The sequence below is a fragment of the Tachypleus tridentatus genome, chromosome 8 (assembly GCF_004210375.1).
Source record: "Tachypleus tridentatus isolate NWPU-2018 chromosome 8, ASM421037v1, whole genome shotgun sequence".
Lineage (NCBI taxonomy): Eukaryota > Metazoa > Arthropoda > Merostomata > Xiphosura > Limulidae > Tachypleus > Tachypleus tridentatus.
Window position 1 is genome coordinate 92,729,471 of NC_134832.1, and position 23,536 is coordinate 92,753,006.

Genomic DNA, 23,536 nt, shown 5'->3' on the forward strand with positions numbered 1-23,536 from the left:
TGGTTTATTTTGGGTTTAAGTTGTTGTATAAGTAAGGCTTTTTTAATTTTGCTTTTGTTTATGTTTGTTTCTTTATTTAGTATTTGAGTGTTTTCTATGGTTATGTTGTGTTTATTTGACTTGCAGTGTTCAAAAATGTGTGAAGGTGACTTTTTATGTTCTTTGAATCTGGTTTTCATTTTTCTACTTGTTTCTTCAATGTAGAAGTCGTGGCAGTTATCACATTGTATTTTATAAATAATGTTGGTGTGGTGTTTGTCAGTGTAGTTTTTACACAGTATGTACCTCAGTTTTGTGCCTGGTTTTTGAATTTGGTAATAACTGGAATGTCATATTTTGTGACTAGATTTTGCCAAATGTTGGTTATTTTTCTGCTGATGTCGTTAATATATGATATGCAGCAGTATATGGTTTCATGATTTTTTGATTTGTGAGATATATTTACTTGGTTGATTTTGCTTTTTGTCTTTGCTTTGTGTGTGCATATAATAGTTTCTATGGTTTGTGGAGGAAACTTATTGATGTTGATGAAGTATTGTTTTATTTTGTCTAATTCATTGTTAATTTTATCTGGTTTCTTAGTGTGTTGAGTTTTTGTTTTGTTTCAAGTGCTGAGTCCCAAGGAATGTATAGTCCATTATGGGTGATTTTTTGGTTGATTTCTGTTTTAAATTGTGTGTCGGTTCTTGTAAATTTGAGGTTAAGAAATGATATTTAATTGCTTTCTTCCTGTTCACATGTGAAGTTAATGTTGGGATGTATAGAGTTAATGTGATTGAAAAAATTAAGTGTGTGTTCTGTAGATCTGAATCCTGCAACTGTGTCATCTACATATCTGTACCAGTATAGTGGTGGATGTAATGCTGTGTTAATTGCTTGTGTTTCAACTTGTGTCATAAAAATATTGGCTAGAACTGGTGATACTGGGTTGTCCATGCTTAGGCCATTTGTTTGTATATAGTTTTGGTTGTTGAACATGAAGTTTGTTTTCATCATGGTGAATTTTATGAGGGTTGCTAATTGGTTGCTGGGAATGTCTATAGATGTGTTAGGGTCTTGGATATAGAGTTCTAAGGCTATCTTGCAGGCTTCAGTGGTTGGAACTTCTGTAAAGAGGGATATAACATTGAAACTGGCCATTAAGGCTTTATGATTAAGTTGATTTAGATTAGACTTGAAATAAAAAAAGAGTCTTTGATGAATGAGCTGGCTGATGTTACATATTTGGAGAATGCCCATGCTATGTATTTACCAAGATTGTAATTAAATGATTCATATGTGGATATTATTGGTCGTAATGGACAATCTGGTTTATGAGGTTTGGGGATGCCATTTATTTGTTGTGTGCGTGAGTCGGTTTTACGTAGGTAGGAATAAAGTGTTTGTGAAATCGTGTTGGCTTTTTTCATTTTTAGTAGTATTTTGTTTAGTTGCATTTCGTGTGTCTTTGTTAGATTTGTGTGTATTGGTTTAAATTTGTTCGTGTCTGGTAGAATGTTCTTCATTTTTTGGATGTATTCATTCGTGTTCATTATGACTATAGCATTACTTTTATCTGCTTTTAGAATTTTTATGTTTTTGTCTTGTTTTAGGTTTTAGGTTTTACAAAAAAGTTATACAAAATCTGAATAATTATGAAGTTACAATGCTTATAACAAAAGAGTATGGTACATAACTATAGCCTATGAAATGGGTTATCATGGATGTTGTGAAGGTAGTAAACTTGAGTTGGTTAGATATATGGATTACTGAATGATAAGGTCTGCATTTAAATTTGTTGTTTTTTGATAGTTTTAGTTTAGCTTAGAAGGTGGGACAACTGGTTCTAAATTTTTTGAAAAACAATTTTATTTTGGCTGAGAGGATGAGAGAGCTGAGATGGACTAACAGGTCCCTTGTTGGCCCTGAACATTGTTATGTTAAGTGTCTATTGGAAATATATTTTCAAGGTAGGAGAATAATAATTTTTGATTACTTGAATGATAAAAAATAATAATAATTAAAAACCCTAATTTTAAAGAACTGAAATATCTTTGGCTCTAGAATAGAATGTTTCAAAACTGCATAAAAGTCAAAAAATTTACATTTATTTCATGTATTTTTTGTACTTTGTATACCTATCAGACCTTCTTTTAAACTCATTCAAATTTATTGCCTATACAAAAAAAAGCATAAAAACATATCTTTATTGAGTCTTGGGTATCTCCATCCGTGTTATTTCTTTGTTTCATACTGTATATTTCCATTTCTAAGTAAACCACATGTACCTGATGATGACAAAACCTTTTTCAAACATAGTCATTTGTTAGTCTGTAGAACTTGTAATAAAGTTTTCTTTGTTACCCATTCAATTCATCTTTACACTATAAGGTTTTCTTATCTTAATTCATCTGATGTATTTTGTATCATTGGTTGGGCTACATTTGGAGTTGTTCAGTCTTGGGTTCCTTACTTTTTGAAAGGACATTGAATTGTTGGAAAGGGTCAGAAGAGGGCTGCTAGAGTGGTTCCTGGGGTGAAAGGGTTGTCATATGGGGAGAGATTGAGATTTCTAAAATTTTCTCTTGAAAAAAGAAGAGTTGGAAGGGATCTAATTGAGGTATTTAAGGCTGTTAAAGGAATTGATAATGTCGATGCATCATCTCTGTTCATTCCTAATGATGGGAATGGTGGGACTAGGAGAAAAAAAATCACAAGATAGACATCTTCTTCAGCTGAGACAGTTTTACTTTTTAACAATGTGGTTGGTCTTTTGAATAAAATATTGCTTTAGGTGTTAGGTTAAAAAATATTTAGTCTCAAATTCATTGCATACCTTTGTAGTATTCAACTCAAACAAATAATGAAACATTTTAACTATTTGTAGCTGAATTAAATTAGTCTTAGGACATTATATTTTTTGTGTATAATAATGTTTTGTTCCAACATTGTTGCAAAAAAGTAGGCCTACAGTGCTTTGTCTGTTGACAGCAAAAAAAGCCAGAGCCCAGAAGTAACTACTAATTCTTTTTTATGTTTGTCTTGTTGTAGTAGTAACTATAATATAAAAATTAAAAAGTTATTAGGTTATATATGAAAATAAATGAGGTAAAAAGGATTTATTGTGCTATTCAATATCCTAGCATATGGTAATCTTCTTGGTGCTTGTAACTTGCTTACATAAATTTTTCTAGCTATGATAAATGGTTTTCAGCATACTCTGAGACAGTAAGTGTAGCTTTAAAGCAATAAAACTGAATTAATCTAGAATTGAAAAGTATTAGCTTTGGCTGTTAGAATAAATAGTGAATAATTTTCAGTTACAGTATGAAGTCATTCTAGGAAGAAAAACGGCAATTTAGATTTCTTCAATATTTTATTTTAACCTACATTACTGATTTTGCTACAATAGTGTTAGTATGGTGTTTTTAGTAACTGATTAATTCATGTGACAGTGAATGATGTAAATGCTGCTCTTTGTAATTCTGGGTGCAAATTATGTCCTCCCTACATTTTACCTTGTATTTACAGTTGGATGAGTTATGATTGCTGCTCTTTATATTGGTTGCATTCACATTGATGAGCTGATGCAATGAGATGGTTTTGTAATGCCAGATTAGGTTTGTTGTACTTCTTGTTCCTACATTAGTTTTGAGTGTTTGTTGAGTTTCAGCTCAATGCTAACTTCCTCTTCATAATTTGGGTGCTCTACATATGGCACATGGCCAGGTGGTTTAGGTGATCGGCTCATAAACTGAGGGTTGCGGGTTCAGCTCCCCATTGCACCAAACGTGTTCCCCCTTTCAGCTGTGGGAGCATTATAAAGTGATGGTCAATCCCACTATTTATCAGTAAAAGAGTAGCCCAAGGGTTGGTGGTGAGTGGTGATGATTAGCTCCATTTCCTCTAGTGTTACACTGCTAAATTAGGGATGGCTGGTGCAGATAGCCCTTGTGTAGCTTTGTGTGAAATTCAAAAAACAAACATACCTATAACACTCTGTTTAATTATGGTTAAGATTTGTGTGTGTGTGTATTGCATTTTCCACATGCCATAGCTATGGTGTTTCTGTTACTGTAATTTTATTTTTAGCTGGATGATCCTCAACCTCCTAATATTGAGGACATGTCATGGAACCTTATCCATCCAGTTGAGGTTGGGTGGATACCTACCTAACCATAGCTTATTGTTTTTTCTCCATCATTATATTTTTGCAAACTTTATGCAGGTTTTGAGGACACTTTGAGTTTTTGGTTCATAGAGCATTTATTAATCTGTTGAAGGCATTTTATGGTCTGTTTTGTGCAGCAGAGGATGATTTGAAGTTTTGTAATTTTTTTACCGTGGATTTTACTTCTCAAAATGAATTACACTTCTGCACATCCTTTTCTCCTGCCTGTATTAGTTTCACTTTCTTTTTATGGGGTGAAGAACCCATCTGTTTCAGAAGTAGTGCAATGTCCCACATGTGCTTTGGTTTCATCTCTGGACACACCAGTTATTTCTAGGTGGTCACTTTTTTCTTGATTTCACTGTTAGGAGCATACCCTCGCCTCTCCACTTTCTCATTGTGGGATTGTAGCTTTGTAAAAGGAGATAAGACTGTGTCCAGTGTTAACATTTTCTTGTTCTGAAAATGTATTTCCAGTAAGTACTTACCTCTCTCACATACTTCCTATCCCTTTTCCTCCTCATTGCTGTTATTAATTTTAGATCCTGCAAGTCCTCAAAAGTGAGAACTAAGTAAGAAGAACAGAAGGATCGAGCTGTGCCAATGCAGATGGTGATGTGCTATTGGTGGATGGTGTTTACATGCTTTATACACATTCAAACATGGTACAAAATTTGTGAAGTCTATAGACTGGTGTGTTAAGTGTTCACGTTCTTTTAGTAATGCTTAGATGGCAGAAAGAAGATCAAGATAATTTTGTGTGAGAGGAAGTAAGTACCTATTAGAAATAAATTTTCATTATCATAAGAAATGTTAACATTTGTATGTTTATTCATGGGAGTTAACCATTTCCATGATTTGTCTTGGATGTTCTACACATTTTTAAAAATATTAGGACAAGTGGACCACTATGCTACACTGACCCAAGTCCAGTATGATTGGTTATTTGAAAGGCCTTAAATTTGCATTTTCATTCATGTCAGTTGCCCAATAGGTTTTTCATGTTTTAAAATATATTAGTTTGAATTAATTCAGTGAAACTATAAATGTCTTGCCATATTTTTAATTGATTAAATTTCTGAATTTATTCATGTTATTGTCTTATCATACTCAATATTTACTGTGTGGCATTGAAAATGCTGTTTTTGCTGATCTACATCAGATTTATTCTGAATTATCTAATATAAAGACTGGAGAAAAGTATTCATATGTTTTATAGTAATTTAATTGAAGATGTATATATTATGTATAAACAGTGATATGTAACATTTATTTAGCAAATATATTTTGTGCAGAAATATAACAGATTATAAAAGGTATATTGATTTATTATTATAAAAGTATAAACTGTTAAAAATTGAAATAAAAACCTTTTTTCAATTAATTTTCAGTAATTGAGTCTGACACCAATATGGTTAACAGTTTTCTTTTAGTAGAACCAATATAACCATAACAAAAGCAAGGACAGGTAAATATGTAAATAAATAACTTTGATTTCATTGAAGGAATATTATTTTTAAATCCACAAAAAATACTGTAATTTTGCAGTTAGATTAAAACAATAAGTTTTTAAATGTACTTGAGAATACATCCTATGAGGTATGGTACATAACTGATCTTTTACACTCAGAAAATACTTACCAGCATATAATAAAATAATAACTAACAAGTATTTTGGAACTTTATATGCAGATTGTTTAAATTTTGTTTGTTCAAATACTTCATCAGTATTTGATCAATAACATTCCTAGGAAAGCACTCATGAGTATTTAAACTTCAACATGAAGATGTTATTACACAATCTATCCAAAGGAGGGAAAAACCTAGCTCCGTTGGTTTGCCAGTTTTAATGAATATTAATTGAAATAAAATAGTAATAATAATAAAAAAAGTTTTAAAAGAAATAATTTTGAGTTATTAATGCTCTTCTGAAAATCTGACTGGTAAAGGATTTAGATAAATTTTATAATACTCACATTAATTTGTCATACTCTAAACAGTAGTTGTCCATGAGAAAAAGGCTGGTGCTTTCTGCCAAACATTCTGGCACATTTCCTCAGCTAAATAGGCTTGCTTCAGCTATATCTTTTGCTTTGCTTTTGTGCATTTGCCAGAATGAGTTATACAATGACTTTACAAAAACATTTGGTATTGGCCAACTTGTATACATTGTGTTCCAACAAGAAGAAAATAAATCAGCTCTTTATTAAATAGAGTGATAATAAAGTTAGAAATACCTTGCATATGACACCTGGCCACACATTAGAAATCAGGACACCAAAAGGTAGAGAATTTTGTTTTGGAAACTTGAAATGTCATACAAAATGCATGCAAGAAGCAGGAGCAATGTATCCTGGGTTTGCTTTGATTTAAAGTAGCTTTAGCAAATTTTTATTTATTTTTTGCACATTGTTATTTTTTATTGATTTAAATGAAAATATGTAATTCAGCTAAAAAACTGAAAATTACAATTAATATGGTTGGTTTAATCGAAACAACTCGATATTTTAAGCCATTGCTGTTGGAGCAGTACCTGGTTTATCATAAAGAAGGAACGCATGATATTCTTGCTAGTATACATCCTAACTTTTGAGACATAAAGTTGTAGAAATGTAGAAGTTAATACTTGTAACTGAGTATCAGACTGATTTTGTTTTCTTTTTTTTAACCCCCCTTGTTTGCTTTTTCTTAGGTTTTGCCTTGGGAAAGTCTCCAGAGGGTCCAGCTGCTTTGAGAAAGGTGAGAAGTTTAAGCTTATTTTGACTAGAAGTAATAATTGTGGGTGATATAACTTCAGCATTTGGAACATTAAATAGGACAGTCAATGTCAGTTTTCTTCTGAGTTTCTAAAGCTGAATATAGTATTGGAGGTTTGAGACTAAAGTACAAGTTTTGACAATGTATTTCTAAACATTTGTATTATTGATTATAATTTTTTAAAAAAGTCAGTTTATGGTGTATGTTATGTTTTATCAAGATTTTTTTTTGAAGGGTGAAGATTTTTTTATTTAGTTTTTCATGAAGGCAGAAGATCCTGATATTCTGAAATGTTTATTGGGGACTTAGATGTGCTAAGTGTTTTATTATTTCATTAACTTGTAGTTTCATGGTAATTATAGTTAAATATTTGTAATTTTTTCATATAAATCAAAAACTGTTTTCAACAAAATTATTTTGTCAAAATTCTTAGGCAGTAACTTGTGTTTTAGTAATGTGATTTTTTAATAGTGATACAATCATTTTAAATTAGGAATAAAACTTAGTTTTCACTTTCAGCATTAAAGGCTATTTGGTTTATTTGTAAAACTGAAAAGAGAATTCAAAATTGTCATCAGAATTATCAAGTTCAAAATATCAAATTATCAAAATGTAATGTTTGAAAATGTTAAATGTAGTTACATTGATTTCAAAATTTATTTGAATATTTCAAGTTCTTCTGATGTGGTAGTACATGACATTGTATTGCTCATTTATATTCTGCTGTGAAATATTAAGCATAACATGAAATTGTTACTTTTTAATAGCACTGGAAAACCTTTTGTAATGTTATATATTTATTAATAGGCCAAGAACCGAGCAGCTCAGAAGTTGAGATATATTGAAAGATTTGAAAATCACACAGGTAAGTTATCTGAAAAAATTCTACAATATTCTGTTTGTTTTTCTGAACTTCAGAGGATAAACTTATTTTTCTAGTTCACAAATGAAATTGTTGACTGATTTGTGAAAAGGAAATTATAAAAATTTTGTAAATTTATTTGTAGTTGTTTCTGAAAAATTCTAATCATCTAGTTAGTACATTTATTCTTTATTTGCCAGTTGTCTTAACCTGTGGATAAACTTTATGGTCAAAAGTTTATTTTTTAAATACACATAATAAAAACTGTTAGACAATAAATAGGTAAGTAAATGTTTAGTATGCAAGAGTGTTAAAAAATTATAACTTTTAAAATGAATTAGGGACCCTGCTAAAAAAGAATGAAACAAGAACTAAAACCACAGTCATACTTTTATAAAACTTAATCCATACTTTGGCTGCTTTATACAATCATCTGTAGGCCAATCTAAGAATTAAATATTATAAATTTGTGATTGTTGTTTTAATTCTTGTTTCATACCTTTTATAGTGGGACCAATAATTCATTTTAAAATTCATAATTGTTTGATACACTTGTTTGTTAACTTTTAAATTATATCCTTATAAATACATACTTTATGAAACTGTCTCATGTCTATCCATTGATAAGTAGCACCATTTGTTTGGTTGAAAAGATATTTAAGTATATACACGGTATGTTTACCATTTATACTATACCAGTATAGATGGGGATTTTACTGGAATAATAAAAACCAGATATACACTTCTTAGTGTATTATTAGTATATATGCTCAAAATACATTGTAACCAATATTTTGAATTGTAAATTTTTTGCTTAAGAGTTTGATAGGGTGATTTCTTTAGCATGTGAATTATTTGAAATCCTTGTCAGTCTCTACTATTAAATCTAATATACTAAAAAATTTGAATTTAAAATAAAGCCTTCTTGAAATGTGGTATGAGGTTTTTGTTTTTTAAATCTCTGAACAACTAAAATACAGTTTATTTTATTAGTTTTCTAAGATATTTTTCACCTTCATTTTATATGCCATGTAGGAATTTTTATTTTCCAGTATTTCATGATTTCTATACTTGCTTTGGAAAAACGAAAATTTTTGTCAAGAAGAAACCAAAAGGTAAAATTGTGCAAAATGTTGTAGGTTGAATATAGATTTCTTTTCAGAACATTTTGTTCTAGAAAAAATTATCTTTGGTAAATTACATTTTTTTTTAGAAGAAAAATTTCCTATGTGATTTTACATTTACATTTGTAACATTTACAAAATGCATCCATTTATATAGCTGTAAGAAATTATTTATTGTGGTTTAAAATTACTGACTTTAAACTGTCTGCTGCAGCCTGATTAAAATGGAAAAGTTTTGTTATTGTAAGGAAATAATCATTTCTAAAAATATGAAACAAAACATACCTGCCAGAAAAAGTTTTCATATTCACTTTTTCTAACTGTTGCGGTAGGTAACACTACAGAAATGTGTATTACTTTTAGTATAACAATAGTGAAACTTGGGTGTATTGTAAACAAACATACAGTATTTCAGGTACTTTCGATTGTCGTGTGTTCAACTCAGCTGGTAATTTGTGATGTGGAATAGTCATCCATCCTGTAAACTTGGCTGTCATAAGATGGATCTAATGTACAGTTTTTTCACATACCTAATTTATAAATTGAAGTGGACCAATTAAAGAGATTGTATCAAAATGCATCTTTAATCAAATAAGATTTTTTTCATTTTAGTTATAATATTTATTAAAAAAAACATTTATGTAGGTTTTGGCCTTGTTTGTCATCGAGCAATAAAAACCATCTGTGAAATTATTGGTATTAAAGACCTGTATGCTAAAGTAGAAGGTTCAACCAATATTAACAACTTGACAAGGGCTTTCTTTCTAGGACTTCAGAACCAGGTAGGGATTACAAAGAAATGATGAAACTAAGATATAAATGGGATAGATTGATTTAATTTTGTGGAGAATTTGCTAATTAAAATTTATAGGTTTTTCTTTTGTGTATTTAAAATTTGTAGTTGAATTAAGCAGAGTTATATCACCAAAATATTTAAATTACTGTAATTTGCTTGCAGTTTCAAGCTGTTAAACTTTTACTATCTTAACATTTCAAGCCTTTTATGTTTGTGTCATACTAAATATATTTCTTTTTTTAATAGAAAACTCACCAACAGTTAGCACAAGAAAAGGGTTTGCATGTTGTTGAGTTTCGAGAAGAGAGAGATAATTTCCCTCAAGTGATTGCTTCACCATCAAAATGTCGAACAATGAAAGAAATTGATCCACAGGAAGTAATTGATTACAATGAGTACATCAGTGAAGGCAAAGTGGAGTTAATAAAGCCCAAGAGACGTCCATTTTATGAATATCTTGATTCATGGGAGTACAGAATTAAGAAAATTGAAAGGTTCCGTAACCATCAGAATGTTCATGTTAATCTGTTGGTAGAACATGGAAAACTCACTAGTTTTCTTAACACTGAGGAAGAGCAAAATGTAGTAAATACAGAACATCATGAATAGTCCTATAAATTCAGAGAAAAAGTCTTAATGTATGTAGATATGAAGTGCAAGGGATATGTAATCACTAAAATATAGTTTTTGTAGTACTTTTAGTTGGCTCTCTCCCAAGTTTTTCAAAGACAATAAACCCATAGTTTGAGTGATGGCTAACAGTTAACAGAAGAATATGGTCAACTTATTTAAACTCCTTGTGTATAATTTTCACTTTGTACATCACAGTACATCATTTAAGTGTAAACTTTTAGTGAAAATATTTCTATAATAATAATATTAAAGAAAATAATTGGGTTTTTTAAGCTTATTAAAATAATTGTAGTTTTTGATACTATTTAATGTTGAGTCTCTTATAAACTTTAATTGAAATTAAAGTACAGAACAACTTTTACCATCTTCGATCAGTCATTTTCAGGTTAACCTGAAGATGACCTAAGAAAGTCAAAACATTGTTATGTACTTTATTTTAATACCCATACCAGCTATCTTGAGAATACAAATCTGGTCTATGTAACATCAAGATTTACTAAAAACATGTTAGAACTATACCCATGGTGTAAGATTCCCATTTTATGATGATGAAAAATGCTAATAACTAGAAATCAGAGTAGTCAGTTAACATTTTAAACCTTCCTGTGATTTGTTGAATACATTTCATATTTGGGGCAAAAGTGAATTTTTCTCGAAGTTATTTTTTTTTAAAGCATAGAATACTGTGGAAACATCAGAAGACAACTTTATACCTCTTAATATTTGTAAATGCAAAGTGGATGTGACTACTTGACTTCCTCAAAAAGGAAAGTAGTTATTTTGGAACCTGAAGATAATTCAACTGTTAATGAGCTTACCCTGACTCCAATCTTCCTTTGGCTAAAACACTTTGTAGAGATTATAATGTGTATTCTTGTCTGTTACTGCTCTTATTCAAGTATTTGTTATTGTTTTCTCATGTAACTAAATTCATGCTAGAAAAGAACTGTAAGAACCTGTTCAGATGTTGTAACAAAATCCTAAGCTATTGTAGAATGGTTTAGATTCAGAGATACAATAATTCAAAGTGAAGAAATACTACTATGAGATCTGAAGAAGTGAAATTATCATCATATTTCAGGGACTTTGGCCTGGTTAAGTCAGGGTTAAAAAATACAAGGTATGACTTTTAATTTACAAGTTACCTGCTTTAAATAAATGCAGAATACTAATTTTTTGTAAAAAATACTTCAATTTTTTTTTATAGGTCTAGTGAAATGTCATGCAAACATTGCATTTTTACATGATAAAGCTATGTAAATGTTATCTATTTTACTGAGAAATTCTCTTTGTAAAAGTTTCTGTAGCTATTCACCTTAAACAGTTTCTTATTAATAATATATCAAAGAGTGTTAGAGCAATAATATCTGTGGATCTTTAGAAATAATAAAAAATAAAAATTATAAATTATTAAATAAAGGTCTTAAACAAGTATTTCATTTCATTCAGGTTTTTTAACCCAGTTACAAACATGACTGTGTATTGTAATTTTATTCCTGATAATGACATACAAACATGCATTTCAACATTTTGGAGACCATTAATTGGCCTGAATAAAAGTATTAAATTATATAATCAGTTTAAGGTCATGTGTTTATTATTATTTTAACTTTATAGACAAGTGTCAAAAACCACTTTAGTTCTCATTTTCAATGCATTTTTATTTTTGTGGTCTCAAGATGGTTGGGAGCAGTATAAAAACTTAAAGTACAGAACATTTTAACCTGAAGTCAGCTTCAGTTTAACAGTTTGTATTTTTGGTTCCAACTCCAAGCCCATAAACTGCTACTAATTTAACCATTAAAAATCCACATTTTAATGTATTAAACTATATGATGGTCAGCTGTGATATTAGCTCCATGTTGATGAATATACCTCTTAATAAAAAACATCTACATTAGTCTTTCACAGTCAAACTTCTTACCTTGCTATTAAAACACTTTATTCAAAGAGCAGACTGTATGATGAGAGAGGCTGTGTTATAGACACACCCTTATATATTACAATCATCAACATCCATCTTAGTTTCCACACGCTCCCATGGCAAAGGGACTGTCATACAACTTTCAAACTTGTAATTTCTGTAGTTACATGGATGATACTTATTTCTCCTCTTGAAAGAATATGTCATTTTAATGTATTAAAACTTCACAACCAATTGAACTGTTCTTTTGCAAATTAGAGATTATAACTAATCTTTCTAAATGTCCATGTAAGTAAAAAAACCATACTTATCTCCATATATTTATCACAAAACATTTACTGCTCTTTTTGAATAGTTTGATAGATTCTTTCCCTCCCTGTATAAAGAAAATCATATTTCTAGTCTTTTCAATAGAGCCTTTCAAAACACTCTCCACACTGAAATAGCCTTCTTACACCACATCATGAAACAAAGTCTTGCTAGAAAATTTCATACTTAACTTCTTGCACACTAAACTGAATTTTAAAATAAAGCTATCCAGTGTTCACAATTACTCTTTCCCCAGTATTTATATTCTGAAAAACAAAGCCTGCAACTTGGCCAATATACAAGTTAATACACAGTTTAAATTTAGAATAATTTTTAACACCCTCCAATTAAAAGATAAAGATAGAAAACCAGCTTCCTGCCTTAATGGATATATTATATACAGGTACATGGTCAATAACTTTAAATGACTACAAAAACTGAATCTTCACTATCAAGTATGGGCAAATCTGCCATTAAAATTATATAAATCAACACTGGCTACCTACTTTATCACTTTGGAGAATGTCAAAATTCTGAATTGAAGGAAAGAAAACTGCTAATCAACACAAAAAAACAACCTTTAACAAACTGTTAACTTGAAACATTTTCTTGTTCAATTCTATTTATTTAACCCTATTATCTTGCTTTTACTTTTTTCTCACCCAAATCATATGTGGATATGGGGTGAATGTTATTATATTTTATAATTTTAATTTCATACTTTTGATTAGAACTTAAGTCCTCACACATAAAACCTCTGATGGATCCTATATAACCTGAAAGGTTGGAAATAAAATTTTAATATCACTCTCATCTTCATCTCACTGTTGAAGTTATGACTTATAACAAATTAATCCATTGCTGCTCAACACCATTGCAACTTTCCTCTACTCTTCTTTTCTCAGCTGCAAAGGAAGTAACCATAGAAAGTTATGTATAGGGTGTTCAGAAAAACACAATGGAGCATTAATCAAACTCACAATTCCAAAGATAGATTGAAGAGACTGACATAGCATTCACTATTGGCAACAAAAAAACTAGCTCTAGAATACTATTTCTTCCAGTGCTTGCAACATTCTTTAGTCACTCTTTATTGTCATACATTTTATGTGGTTTCATAAAGATACTTCATATGACAACAAATTTTAAAACTCAGTATAAAAGGGAATGAAAGCAAAATTGCATTAAAATGTTATTTTTCTATCACTGTGGTATTCAGGGTCACTGATGTATAAAGTTTCAATATATCTTAAAAATGCAGATTCTAGAAACATCCTGTACAGAGTTTAAGTCTTTACAGATACTAGCTAGTATCCTTATTTCAGCTTTGATGTCAAGCTGAAGATAAAGCCTGTATACAAGAAAAGGTTCAAGAAAACTCTGATGCAGTGTGTAATAGTTTAATATTTAAAGAGGCTGAGATTCTACAGCAGGTGTTTGAAACTTGTTGGTGATATATTTGAATGGTAAATGGACAGCATACAATCTATTGTTCTAAAATAATATATTCAAAACAAATCAAATTATATACAAAATGCTTTACACTATAGGATATCACAGTTGTGTCTGAAACTAATTCTCTTTTCTTGCCCAAAGCCCACTCAGGCTGATTCAATTACTTTAGAATCCATTTGATAAAATGAATTACTTTTCTCTAGTTTGCTTTTCACTGTACAATGTGTTAAGTCCATTTACACTACTTTGTTTGTTACCATAGTTGTATGTCAGATTTTAAACAGTTGTCTTCCTTTTATGAAAGTTCACAAAGATGGGTTCAATTATTCTAGAATAACCTTTGACATGACAAATTATTCTCCTTATCTCAATTAAACTGTAAAACTCGTTTAAAAATATCTTACAGCTAGTCACTCACAGACCAGTTAATTTCATGCTTTACAACTTTTTTCTGACTGAACATACACTCTTGGTTGCCTATATCCAACAAAATACTACAATATTATAACACATTAAAAGAGCAGTATATCACAATTTTCTACGTTAACTACTTCAAGCCCAAGCCAAACTAGTCACAAAGGTGTCTGTATTGCCTGTGTGAATAGTGTTGTAAGATGGTCAGTCTAGAAAAATTTTTTAATTTATTTTATAATAAACTAATTTATAGTCACTTGAAAGAATTTTATGTAAAGGAATAAATACTACCATAATTTATTCTTTGACAATCTTTTATTCATATCATACATACCTCATCACTAATCTTGAATGTTATGATTTACACAGTAAAAAATTTGGTAAGTTGTGCCTCAAATACAACATTGTTAGTTTTAATCCCCAATACCAATTATCTTTCTTGTAAACTCTTTTTGGTCTCTTTTCATCAGCCCAGCTGTGGTATTCCTAGTACCATTTCAAGTGCCTCTCCTATTTTCATTTTAGTTGAACCCAAATCCAATGGTAAGCTACCAGGTCACTTTTCTTTGGATGCCATATGCCTCATTAACTGATTACTTAGCTTCTCTACTTTCTTTACATCCTGGGCATGCTCAGTGAGATACTGCAAACACTGCAAGGAAAAACAATAGATAATCAGAAAGAGACAGGTAGATGAAGGATGGTCTAAAATGGATGTTTATAAACTGTATAATTTATAATCATTATTATTTTGAATATCATTTATTATGATTAGATGTTTTAACTAATTATTTTGTTGCTAGTAGAACTTGTCAAAATTTTAAAATACATATATAGAGTAGTGGTACTTCAGTCAATTCACACTTATATGGTCACAGAGAATTGAACAACTGGCCACTAAGATACATTCCAGAAAAGGTTTGAATTATTCATCCATGTTTTTGCACTTGTTGAAAGAATTCAGAACTAAACAAAATATTGAATTTACAAACAAAACTTTAGAAAATTACCCAGCAAACCTATTTGCAACTCCTTATATATACAAGTTCAAACATGCTAACTGAACAAACATTTTCATAACACATACAAAGAAATTAACTTCTGTCCATCACAGCCACTCTTAGTAGACTTTCCATCCATACATATAATCATTTTTGCATATTTTCTGTTCTCTTTTTATATTAGTACGCAAAGGATACACAGATATACGTTTTGCCACATCTTAGCAGAATATGTTTAAATTTCAAGATGACAAATCCACTTAACGAAGAATGTTTTGACTTTCTTCTCTTTTTATTTTGGTAAAAGTGATAATACTCACACCAGTCATCCCAATATACATTTGTATGTTGAAATATGATAAAGTATACAAAATTTTGACACTTCAAATCACAGACTACAAATAAGGGTTATCAAATTCAACTGGAAAAGTTGTTCATAAAACATTTTTAATATTTGCACTTCAGGAACTTTTAAACTTTTTTATCCAATCAATAAACAGTACCTGGATAGGGCTCTACAGATTTGACTATACGAAAAATTAGCTCAATCAAGTAAAACCCTGATGAACAGACAACTATTTGTTCAAACTGCATTAATTAATCAATCCATAAACAATGTTTAAATCAATGATGTATAGAGATTATTATTTACTTATTATAATTTAAAATATTTTAAAAGCTACACACATGCACAAACAAATAAACATATTTAAACTATAAAATCCAGAAAAAATTAAACATTTTTTTTGAAAAGGAGGTTATTTTGAAACATGTATTTTGTTTTATCTAACTATTTTTTTTTGTGTTTGAAGAGGACATTTTTCACCAATTCTCTATAACTGCTATGGGCACTAAAGTTGCAACATTCTATGCAACTACAATAACGAGACTTTTGAAAAGTAAAATGTTCAATTTTCTTCCAAACTATTTTGAGATGAGCTACTATTTAAAGGTAAGATGGAGTAAAAGATGTTTGGATAACCATTTTAAACAAAGGTAATGATGATAAAATTTTCTTTCAGACTATAAATGAAAGAATCTAATTTATGTAAAAGTATAATGGAAATACCATATCATTTAGGTTTTCTTACAGCAGTTAAAGTAAATTACAAAATTACTACCAATATTAATTATCAATGAATAAATTCCCTAAGTACTTAGATTTTTTACCCTAACACAAAAGATTATATTCACACACACACACACACACATACATACACACTGCTGGCCAAAATCTTAAGGCCAATGAACATAAAGAAAGAATATGCATTTTGCATTCTTAGACTCAACCACCACTTATTTGAATAGAGCTTCAAAAGATGAAAATATGAAAAGGGAAAATAAAAATAAACATTTTTAGCATTTAATAAGGAGAATGTGAACACTAAAATTAGCCTAAATACGAGCTGGTCAAAAGTTTAAGGCCATTGAATAAAAAAAGGATATTGTATCATATGATAAGAAAAGTTGTTTAATGTGCATAAATAAACAATACTGAACATGGAAATGTAACTGTTGCATCTAAAGGTCAGGTATTATATGAGGTGAAAAGGCTTTTTGAATGTAATGCTAAAAATGAAATTTATTTTTTAAAATATTCTATTTGTGGAGAATTTTATATTGGAGACATTAATAGCTCATGATTAAGAGTTAACTTTCATTTGTATCATGTTAGAAACCTAGAAAACTGTCCTTTCCTAGTATGTAAACATTTTTATTTCTATAATACAAATTTTTTAAAAGTATTGGATGAATCTTTTTTTTTCAATTTTTTTTCCTTCTGGAATTTTAATGAAAAAGAAAGTTTAACAGTTAAAAATATTTTATTGACCATTTTAACATTAAATTTAAATTGAAATCTATCTGGAGGCAAAATATTTAATATATAGTGATTCAGAGGATTTTGTACATATTTTAAATGCATCTTAATTAAGTACACAGTAGATAACTTCCAATGAAATTAAGGTTATTCAACAAAGTAAATATTTGACAAAAATATTTTTAGTATGCAGGATTTGGGCAATGTATTTATTTTACCATTAATGTTAAAAAAAAAATTAAATATTTATTTCATAGAATTTTAAATTAGGTTTTCATTTAAATTAGTAATAACATTTTTGTAACCCAAGTTTCTTTAAAAAAATTCTAATCAATTTTAAAATTAAATTATGTTTAACTTTTCTGTATTTTAGTTTTATGCTCAATAGTATCTATGATGCTATTAGCTGACTGAATACAAATCCTGATAACTAAAGAACAAATTGGTACAAAGAGAAAGATTTGAATTCTCTTATACATCTTAAAGTTAATTCACCTTATATTACGGTTTACATATATGTATTGAAAAACTGTTATTAAATTAGTAAATATACTACTTTAATAAAAATGTAACACTTCAATTTTTGTTGCAATTTTAAATTCAACTTTTTCTAACAACTTTATCTCTTGATAGAAACTTGTACTACTTACAACATGGTCATCAGTAACCTTAATGACTAATTTTCCATCACAATGTCGATACTTCATTACCAATCGGACCTACATGAAAAAAATATTAAAATTTAAACATTACCAGTGTACTTTACGAACACATTTTCAAGTACCACACTGCCACATGTACAACACACATTCTCTTTATAGTTAGTAATAAAATTATTATTCCTAACATTAACTTTGTTTAATACAAACTAGAGTTTATTACTATAAATTTCTATTTGTGTAAATAAAATAATGACCTATAACTCCAGATTTTCTTTCTATTACAGCTTCATAAAGAGCTTTCAGTAATCTACAAGCTTACTAATCCAATTCTAACCTTTTTTGAGGGTTTGGGCTTTGAATGTTAGTGATAAATAAATGGATTTTCTTTTACTGGGGTTTGGAACAGAATATACCAATAAATAAATAGGTTATTCTAACTAATTCTATGGCCCAAATAAAAAAATGTCTTAAACAGGTTAACAAATCTCAAGTGACAGGTTGATATGGAAACTAACAATTTCATCATGATGCCTAGTACTCTCTCCCATTTTATTTATGTGTAAGGCAGTTCATAAACAGAACTAATCTAGAATAATTATGGAGTTTTTTTTGAAATGCAGAATTATTTTACAGTTTTATGAGTCTTAAATCTTTGCTTTTTGGACTTTAATGGTAAGTTCAGCACTTCATGTATTTTCAGGAATGAAGTGATGCAGTTGTACAACATGTTACTAATTTCATGCCATTTTGTTTTTCTTCTTTCTCTCAATTCAACTACTTTGTGCATGTGTTTACACTCAGATGGGATCAAAAGCAATTAGTTCAGGCAATACTATAAAGTGGTTGTTAATATCATGGGATTGTTAACATGAACTTGTTGCTGTGAAAGTAGCTAAATTAACACTGGTGCCTTGATTCTCCACATTGGCCCAGGAGAAGCAAAACATGTATAACAAAAACAGCAGATAATCAAGGCTCTAGTGTATTTCACTAGTAAGTCCCTTGTTTAATCTAAATAAGATGTTTATATATACTTAAGTTCCTTATTTTTAGTTATAATCTTATGTTTGTTTACTCTCATTATCATGAAATATTATAAAAGTTATCACAATCATGATAGCTAGTGCTGGTTGACCAGTCAGTGGGTTGCACTCATTTGCTCCAAATTGTGCAAGTTACACAAGTACAATTCTTTTCCTTCTTTAATACTTCCTCTTTTGATTGCCCATTCTCATTTTAGTTGAATTTAATCACTAACATAAGCATAAATAACTTCTACGTTTCGGCACTTTTACTGCTATAGACACAGAAATGCATTCACACCCTATTAACGCCTGTGAAAATAAGTCAAACATTACCACAAATAAATGCTTGGAAAGTATTATAAAAAACACTGATAATACAAATTATACATAAAAAATAGGACAATGTGTAACTGAGTGATACTCAAACACAGGCTGAACATACATCTGTGGTTAAAGGATGCCCATCATGCAGCATAGAAAAGTGGAAGACTACTAAAGTTGAGTGAAATGTAGAAGAAATCTTAGTGCATATTTTTCTGTGTTTTTAATCACTAATCAAATAAAGGTAATCCAGCAACAAATATTTTGCATTCCTATCTTAACAGCTAAAATTTAAAGAGGCAGAGCTAGGCTAAAACTGTCAGAGTCAGGATTTGAATGCACACTAGATCCTGCATGTGAAAACCCCATATATCATGCAATACCTGAATTTTTACAACCAAAATTAATTTCTGAGCAACAATTTCTCCAAAACATGTAAATTATTGTCTAAAATTGTAGCAGTGCAATATTTTTTAGAAATTTTCACACAAAAAAATTTATAAATCAAGGGCAATGGATTATAGAGGAACTAGTGCAGTTCCACCTGGATCCAGAGTTTTGGGGCTGACTCCTAGATTTGAAAATATTTGTCATGGACTGCCCTAACTAAAGAAAATAAATTACTAACAACACTTGTTTTGAAATGATCATCCATTAAGTCTCATTCATCCTGTTTCTCTCCCACTACAAAATATGAGTAGAAAATGTTCAAGATGTCCTCAATATTTCCATTGCCTAATGTCACACTTTTTTTTAAGTTAGTTTTAGAGAGATTTAACTTGAAGATGACCTAAGAAAGTCAAATGGTTGTTCTCTGCTTTATCTGTGAAAGTGTTAATACCTATACCAGCGATCCTGAGATACATTTTTACTTCAAGTGGTTTCTCGTCATCATGAATGATCTGCTCTTTTTTATGGCATGTTAACTTCATGTTCTCAGAAATAATAGCATTGTAGCATCATAGTGGAGCAGAATACAACGGACTACAGTATAATAATAAATCTAGTACTAGTAGTATAGTACTGGAACTTAAGTTAGTTGATATTTTAAAGTAATACTTAGTAATAATTTTAGTTATCAATACTCACTAACAATATATACTTCTTAAGCCTTATTTCTTCTGACTCACTTTCATAGGGTCTGCCAAATATATTCTTTCGGCAGCTTTTGAAAATTCTTCCCATGAAGTTATATACGTCATATTAAAGCTGTGCATGAAATCAAGTTTAAAAATAAACAATTTTTCCTTCAAGTTACAAGTACTTGTGTATCAACATATCAGCTACATAAAACACCAAAAACATGAAAGCTAAAGAAAATTTATACAGCGGTTGATCGTTATTATATAGATAAGTAGCGTTGACACGTTGCCACGATTAAAGCGTCTCCCAGAAAATATAATATAAATGATTTTGTAAATAACGCGAAATTGATTACTGTTATTCTTATTGTGGCACTTATGTTACGAATTTTCTGGAATAAACAAATATGTGTTTTTCTATAACTTAGTAACTGCCCAGTAAAATGGCATTTGACTGGAAAATATTGTTTATGTTACTCTGTAATGTTTCTTATATCAAACTATTAGGAAGGCGAGGCTATTATATATAAGCTTTGGAGACTGGTAATTATTTTGCCTACATAAAAGTGGATAAATATTCCACCCTTTTCTACATTTCTTCAAAAGTTACATTTAATACATCGTCAGCACTTATTCATAACTGTTTACAGCTTTGTATATATAATATGTTGAAAGTAATGCACCCTTACTCGGTGATATTAATAATGTTGAAATGTTACTTTTGTAACTTGTTTTAAGTCAGCACAAGGGCATAGACTGCCCTTCAGTTGTTAAAAAAACAAATGAAAATGATATTTTAAAATAACTATGTAATATTTGAACTCTGCTTCTCAATCTACTAGATGTCGCATGTTGTGTTTTTTTCTAGTAAAATTTTTAAAATTTTAGTTTTGCCAATATGCGCTCCAGTTTTAATAATAATATATTTCTCCTATTTCAAACTACGTTTTACTTGAAGTTTACTAAGTTTTTACATGAACTGTGCCGCAAAAGGAATCGAGGTGTATTTAATTAATATTTATTTGTTACTCAAGTAAGTTGTAAATACTAGATATATTATTAGTGAACTGACAAACTTTTGTTACAGAACAGTTTCTTCGTTCATGAGAGGATTGTTTAAAATAAAAGCTAGTGATCAATTACATGGTGCTGAATACTTTCTTTGTTAATGGTATTGCCATTATTATCTTTAAAATTAATGAGTGAAAACAACTCATTTTAGCTAACATTCGATGGTGGTGTTCTGGTTGTGTATGAGTCAAAATATTCAGTGTTAACTTAAGCATCATACAGTATTTGCAACTCAGGGGAGGAGCTAATTGAGAGAGGGGAAAAGCCAACAGAGAATTATTGAGACTCGTTTGCAGAGGATAGTTTTTGGAGACTGTGAGAAGTTACTGATATAGACTCATGGTATTTAATAATCAATGAAGTGGGCTATAACATAACCATTGATTAATACACTTACTCATACAGTAGCTGCTATGTTAGATGAGAACTGAATTGCACGATTTAGAGCACCAAAATAAATTCATATAAAACAGGAAGTTAACTTCAACAGCCAATTGTTTACTGAGTTCTGTAAAGTGTTATACGTGATAAACATATGCATTTCACCTTATCATCCTTAGTCTGAAGGTTTGAACTGCAATACAAACTACCAAGCAGATACTTCATTGTTTGTTAATCCCAACAGACCAAATTGTGACAAACACGTATCATACATGATTATGGCATATAGTGTAATGGAACAGGGATTTGCAAGTTGTTCATCAAATACGCTCATGTTTGAATGGGAAGTGTTATTCATTGGGGATATGATGTAGAATTCACCACCACATAGAGAAATTCCTCAGTATGCCCAAGCAGTGGCGGATTTAAGGCTTTGTGGGCCGAAGCTAATAATTTCTGTGGGCCCTATATCACATGTAATTTTACATAGAATACATTTTTCAATGGACCCCAATTAAGACCATAAGCCGTGGATCTGAACACCCTCTAGTTCCTACCTGAATATGCCACTGTCCCTAAGAGTATATAGAATTGCTGAGATTATCGATGGTTAAAGCACACAAACTTGTCCAAAAGCAATTCTATGATACATCATCATGAGACATTGAAAGAATTAATGTTCCACTACCAGTATCTGATTGAGATATGTGCCAGCACCACCAAAACAACTTTGAATTGGTTGAATATTTCTATATCTGATGCTCTGACAAGATATGGGTTAAAGCGTGGTTAATGCAAGCAAAAATACATAGAAGTCACCGAGCTGCTCCTTTCTTCCGCCTTCCAGTGGTACAGCGGTATGTCTGCAGACTTACAACGTTAGAATCCTCGTTTCGATACCTGTGATGAGCAGAGCACAGAAGCCCATCGTGTAGTTTGTGCTTAATCACAAACAAACAAACCTTTTCTGCCTTAGCTTGACTAGGGGTCTGGATAATAAGGGTACTATTTTGAGTCATGCAACCCACCTGATGAGAAAGAAGAAGTTGAAAAGACTTATCTGATGTCCTATGATGACTTAAAAGATGAGTCACTAGAAATGAAAGTGACTGTTGAACAGTTTCCAAGAACCTTTTCCCTTATAGTTTGACTCTAATATTTTCCTATCCGTATACCAGAATTTAAAATAATCCATGATTATGATCTCATTAACAGATGAAATCTTAATATCACTGTAAATGTTCTCGTTAATTTCATCAGTATCATCTGGTGGTCTGTAAGAAATTCTCACTGAAACCCTTTTCTTTTATATGTGCTAATATAAACCCAAATGGATTAAAATTCTGTGATATTTTCAATTGAACAGGCTGTAATTCACATTTTACATATAATGCTACCACCCCTCTCTTAGTGTTTGTTTGTTCTGAATTCCGTTCAAAGCTACACGAGGTCTATCTGAGCTAGCCGTCCTTAATTTAGCAGTCTAAGAGTTGAGGGAAGGCAACTGGTCATCACCACCCACCACCAACTTTTGGGCTACTCTTTTACTAAAGAATAGTGAAATTGACCGTCACATATAACGCCTCCACGGCTGAAAGGGTGAGCATGTTTGGTGTGACGGGAATTCGACCTCGCGACTTTTAGATTACGAGTCAAGCACCCTAACTACCTGGCCATGTTGGGCCACCCCTCTCTTTGGTACTCTATCCTTATTATATAACTTATAACACTGTATTTCAAATACATTCTT

At 30.4% G+C, this 23,536-nt stretch overlaps 2 protein-coding genes across 3 annotated transcripts in view; one reads left to right on the forward strand and one right to left on the reverse strand.

The window, feature by feature from the left end:
* Nucleotides 1-11,901, forward strand: part of mRpS5 (mitochondrial ribosomal protein S5) — a 38,955-nt gene extending 27,054 nt beyond the window's left edge. The window contains exons 7-11 of the mRNA XM_076450181.1: nt 6,843-6,889; nt 7,715-7,772; nt 8,822-8,884; nt 9,539-9,675; nt 9,936-11,901. Of these exons, the coding sequence (XP_076306296.1) occupies nt 6,843-6,889; nt 7,715-7,772; nt 8,822-8,884; nt 9,539-9,675; nt 9,936-10,298 (668 nt within the window). The 3' untranslated portion in view covers nt 10,299-11,901. The remainder of the gene's footprint in view (nt 1-6,842; nt 6,890-7,714; nt 7,773-8,821; nt 8,885-9,538; nt 9,676-9,935) is intronic.
* Nucleotides 11,902-14,720: 2,819 nt separating this feature from the next.
* On the reverse strand, nt 14,721-20,607 carry LOC143222948 (signal recognition particle 9 kDa protein-like). Of its 2 annotated transcripts, none has more exons than XM_076450183.1 (3): nt 20,383-20,607; nt 17,895-17,963; nt 14,721-15,076 (listed from the first exon to the last, which is right to left on the reverse strand). In XM_076450183.1, the coding sequence occupies exons 1-3, from the start codon at nt 20,467-20,469 to the stop codon at nt 14,981-14,983; spliced, it is 252 nt and encodes an 83-aa protein (XP_076306298.1). In that variant the 5' UTR covers nt 20,470-20,607; the 3' UTR covers nt 14,721-14,980. The 2 variants fall into 2 exon arrangements, with proteins under 2 accessions (XP_076306298.1, XP_076306297.1); XM_076450182.1 differs by having other exon boundaries at nt 20,342-20,589.
* Nucleotides 20,608-23,536: the final 2,929 nt, after the last annotated feature.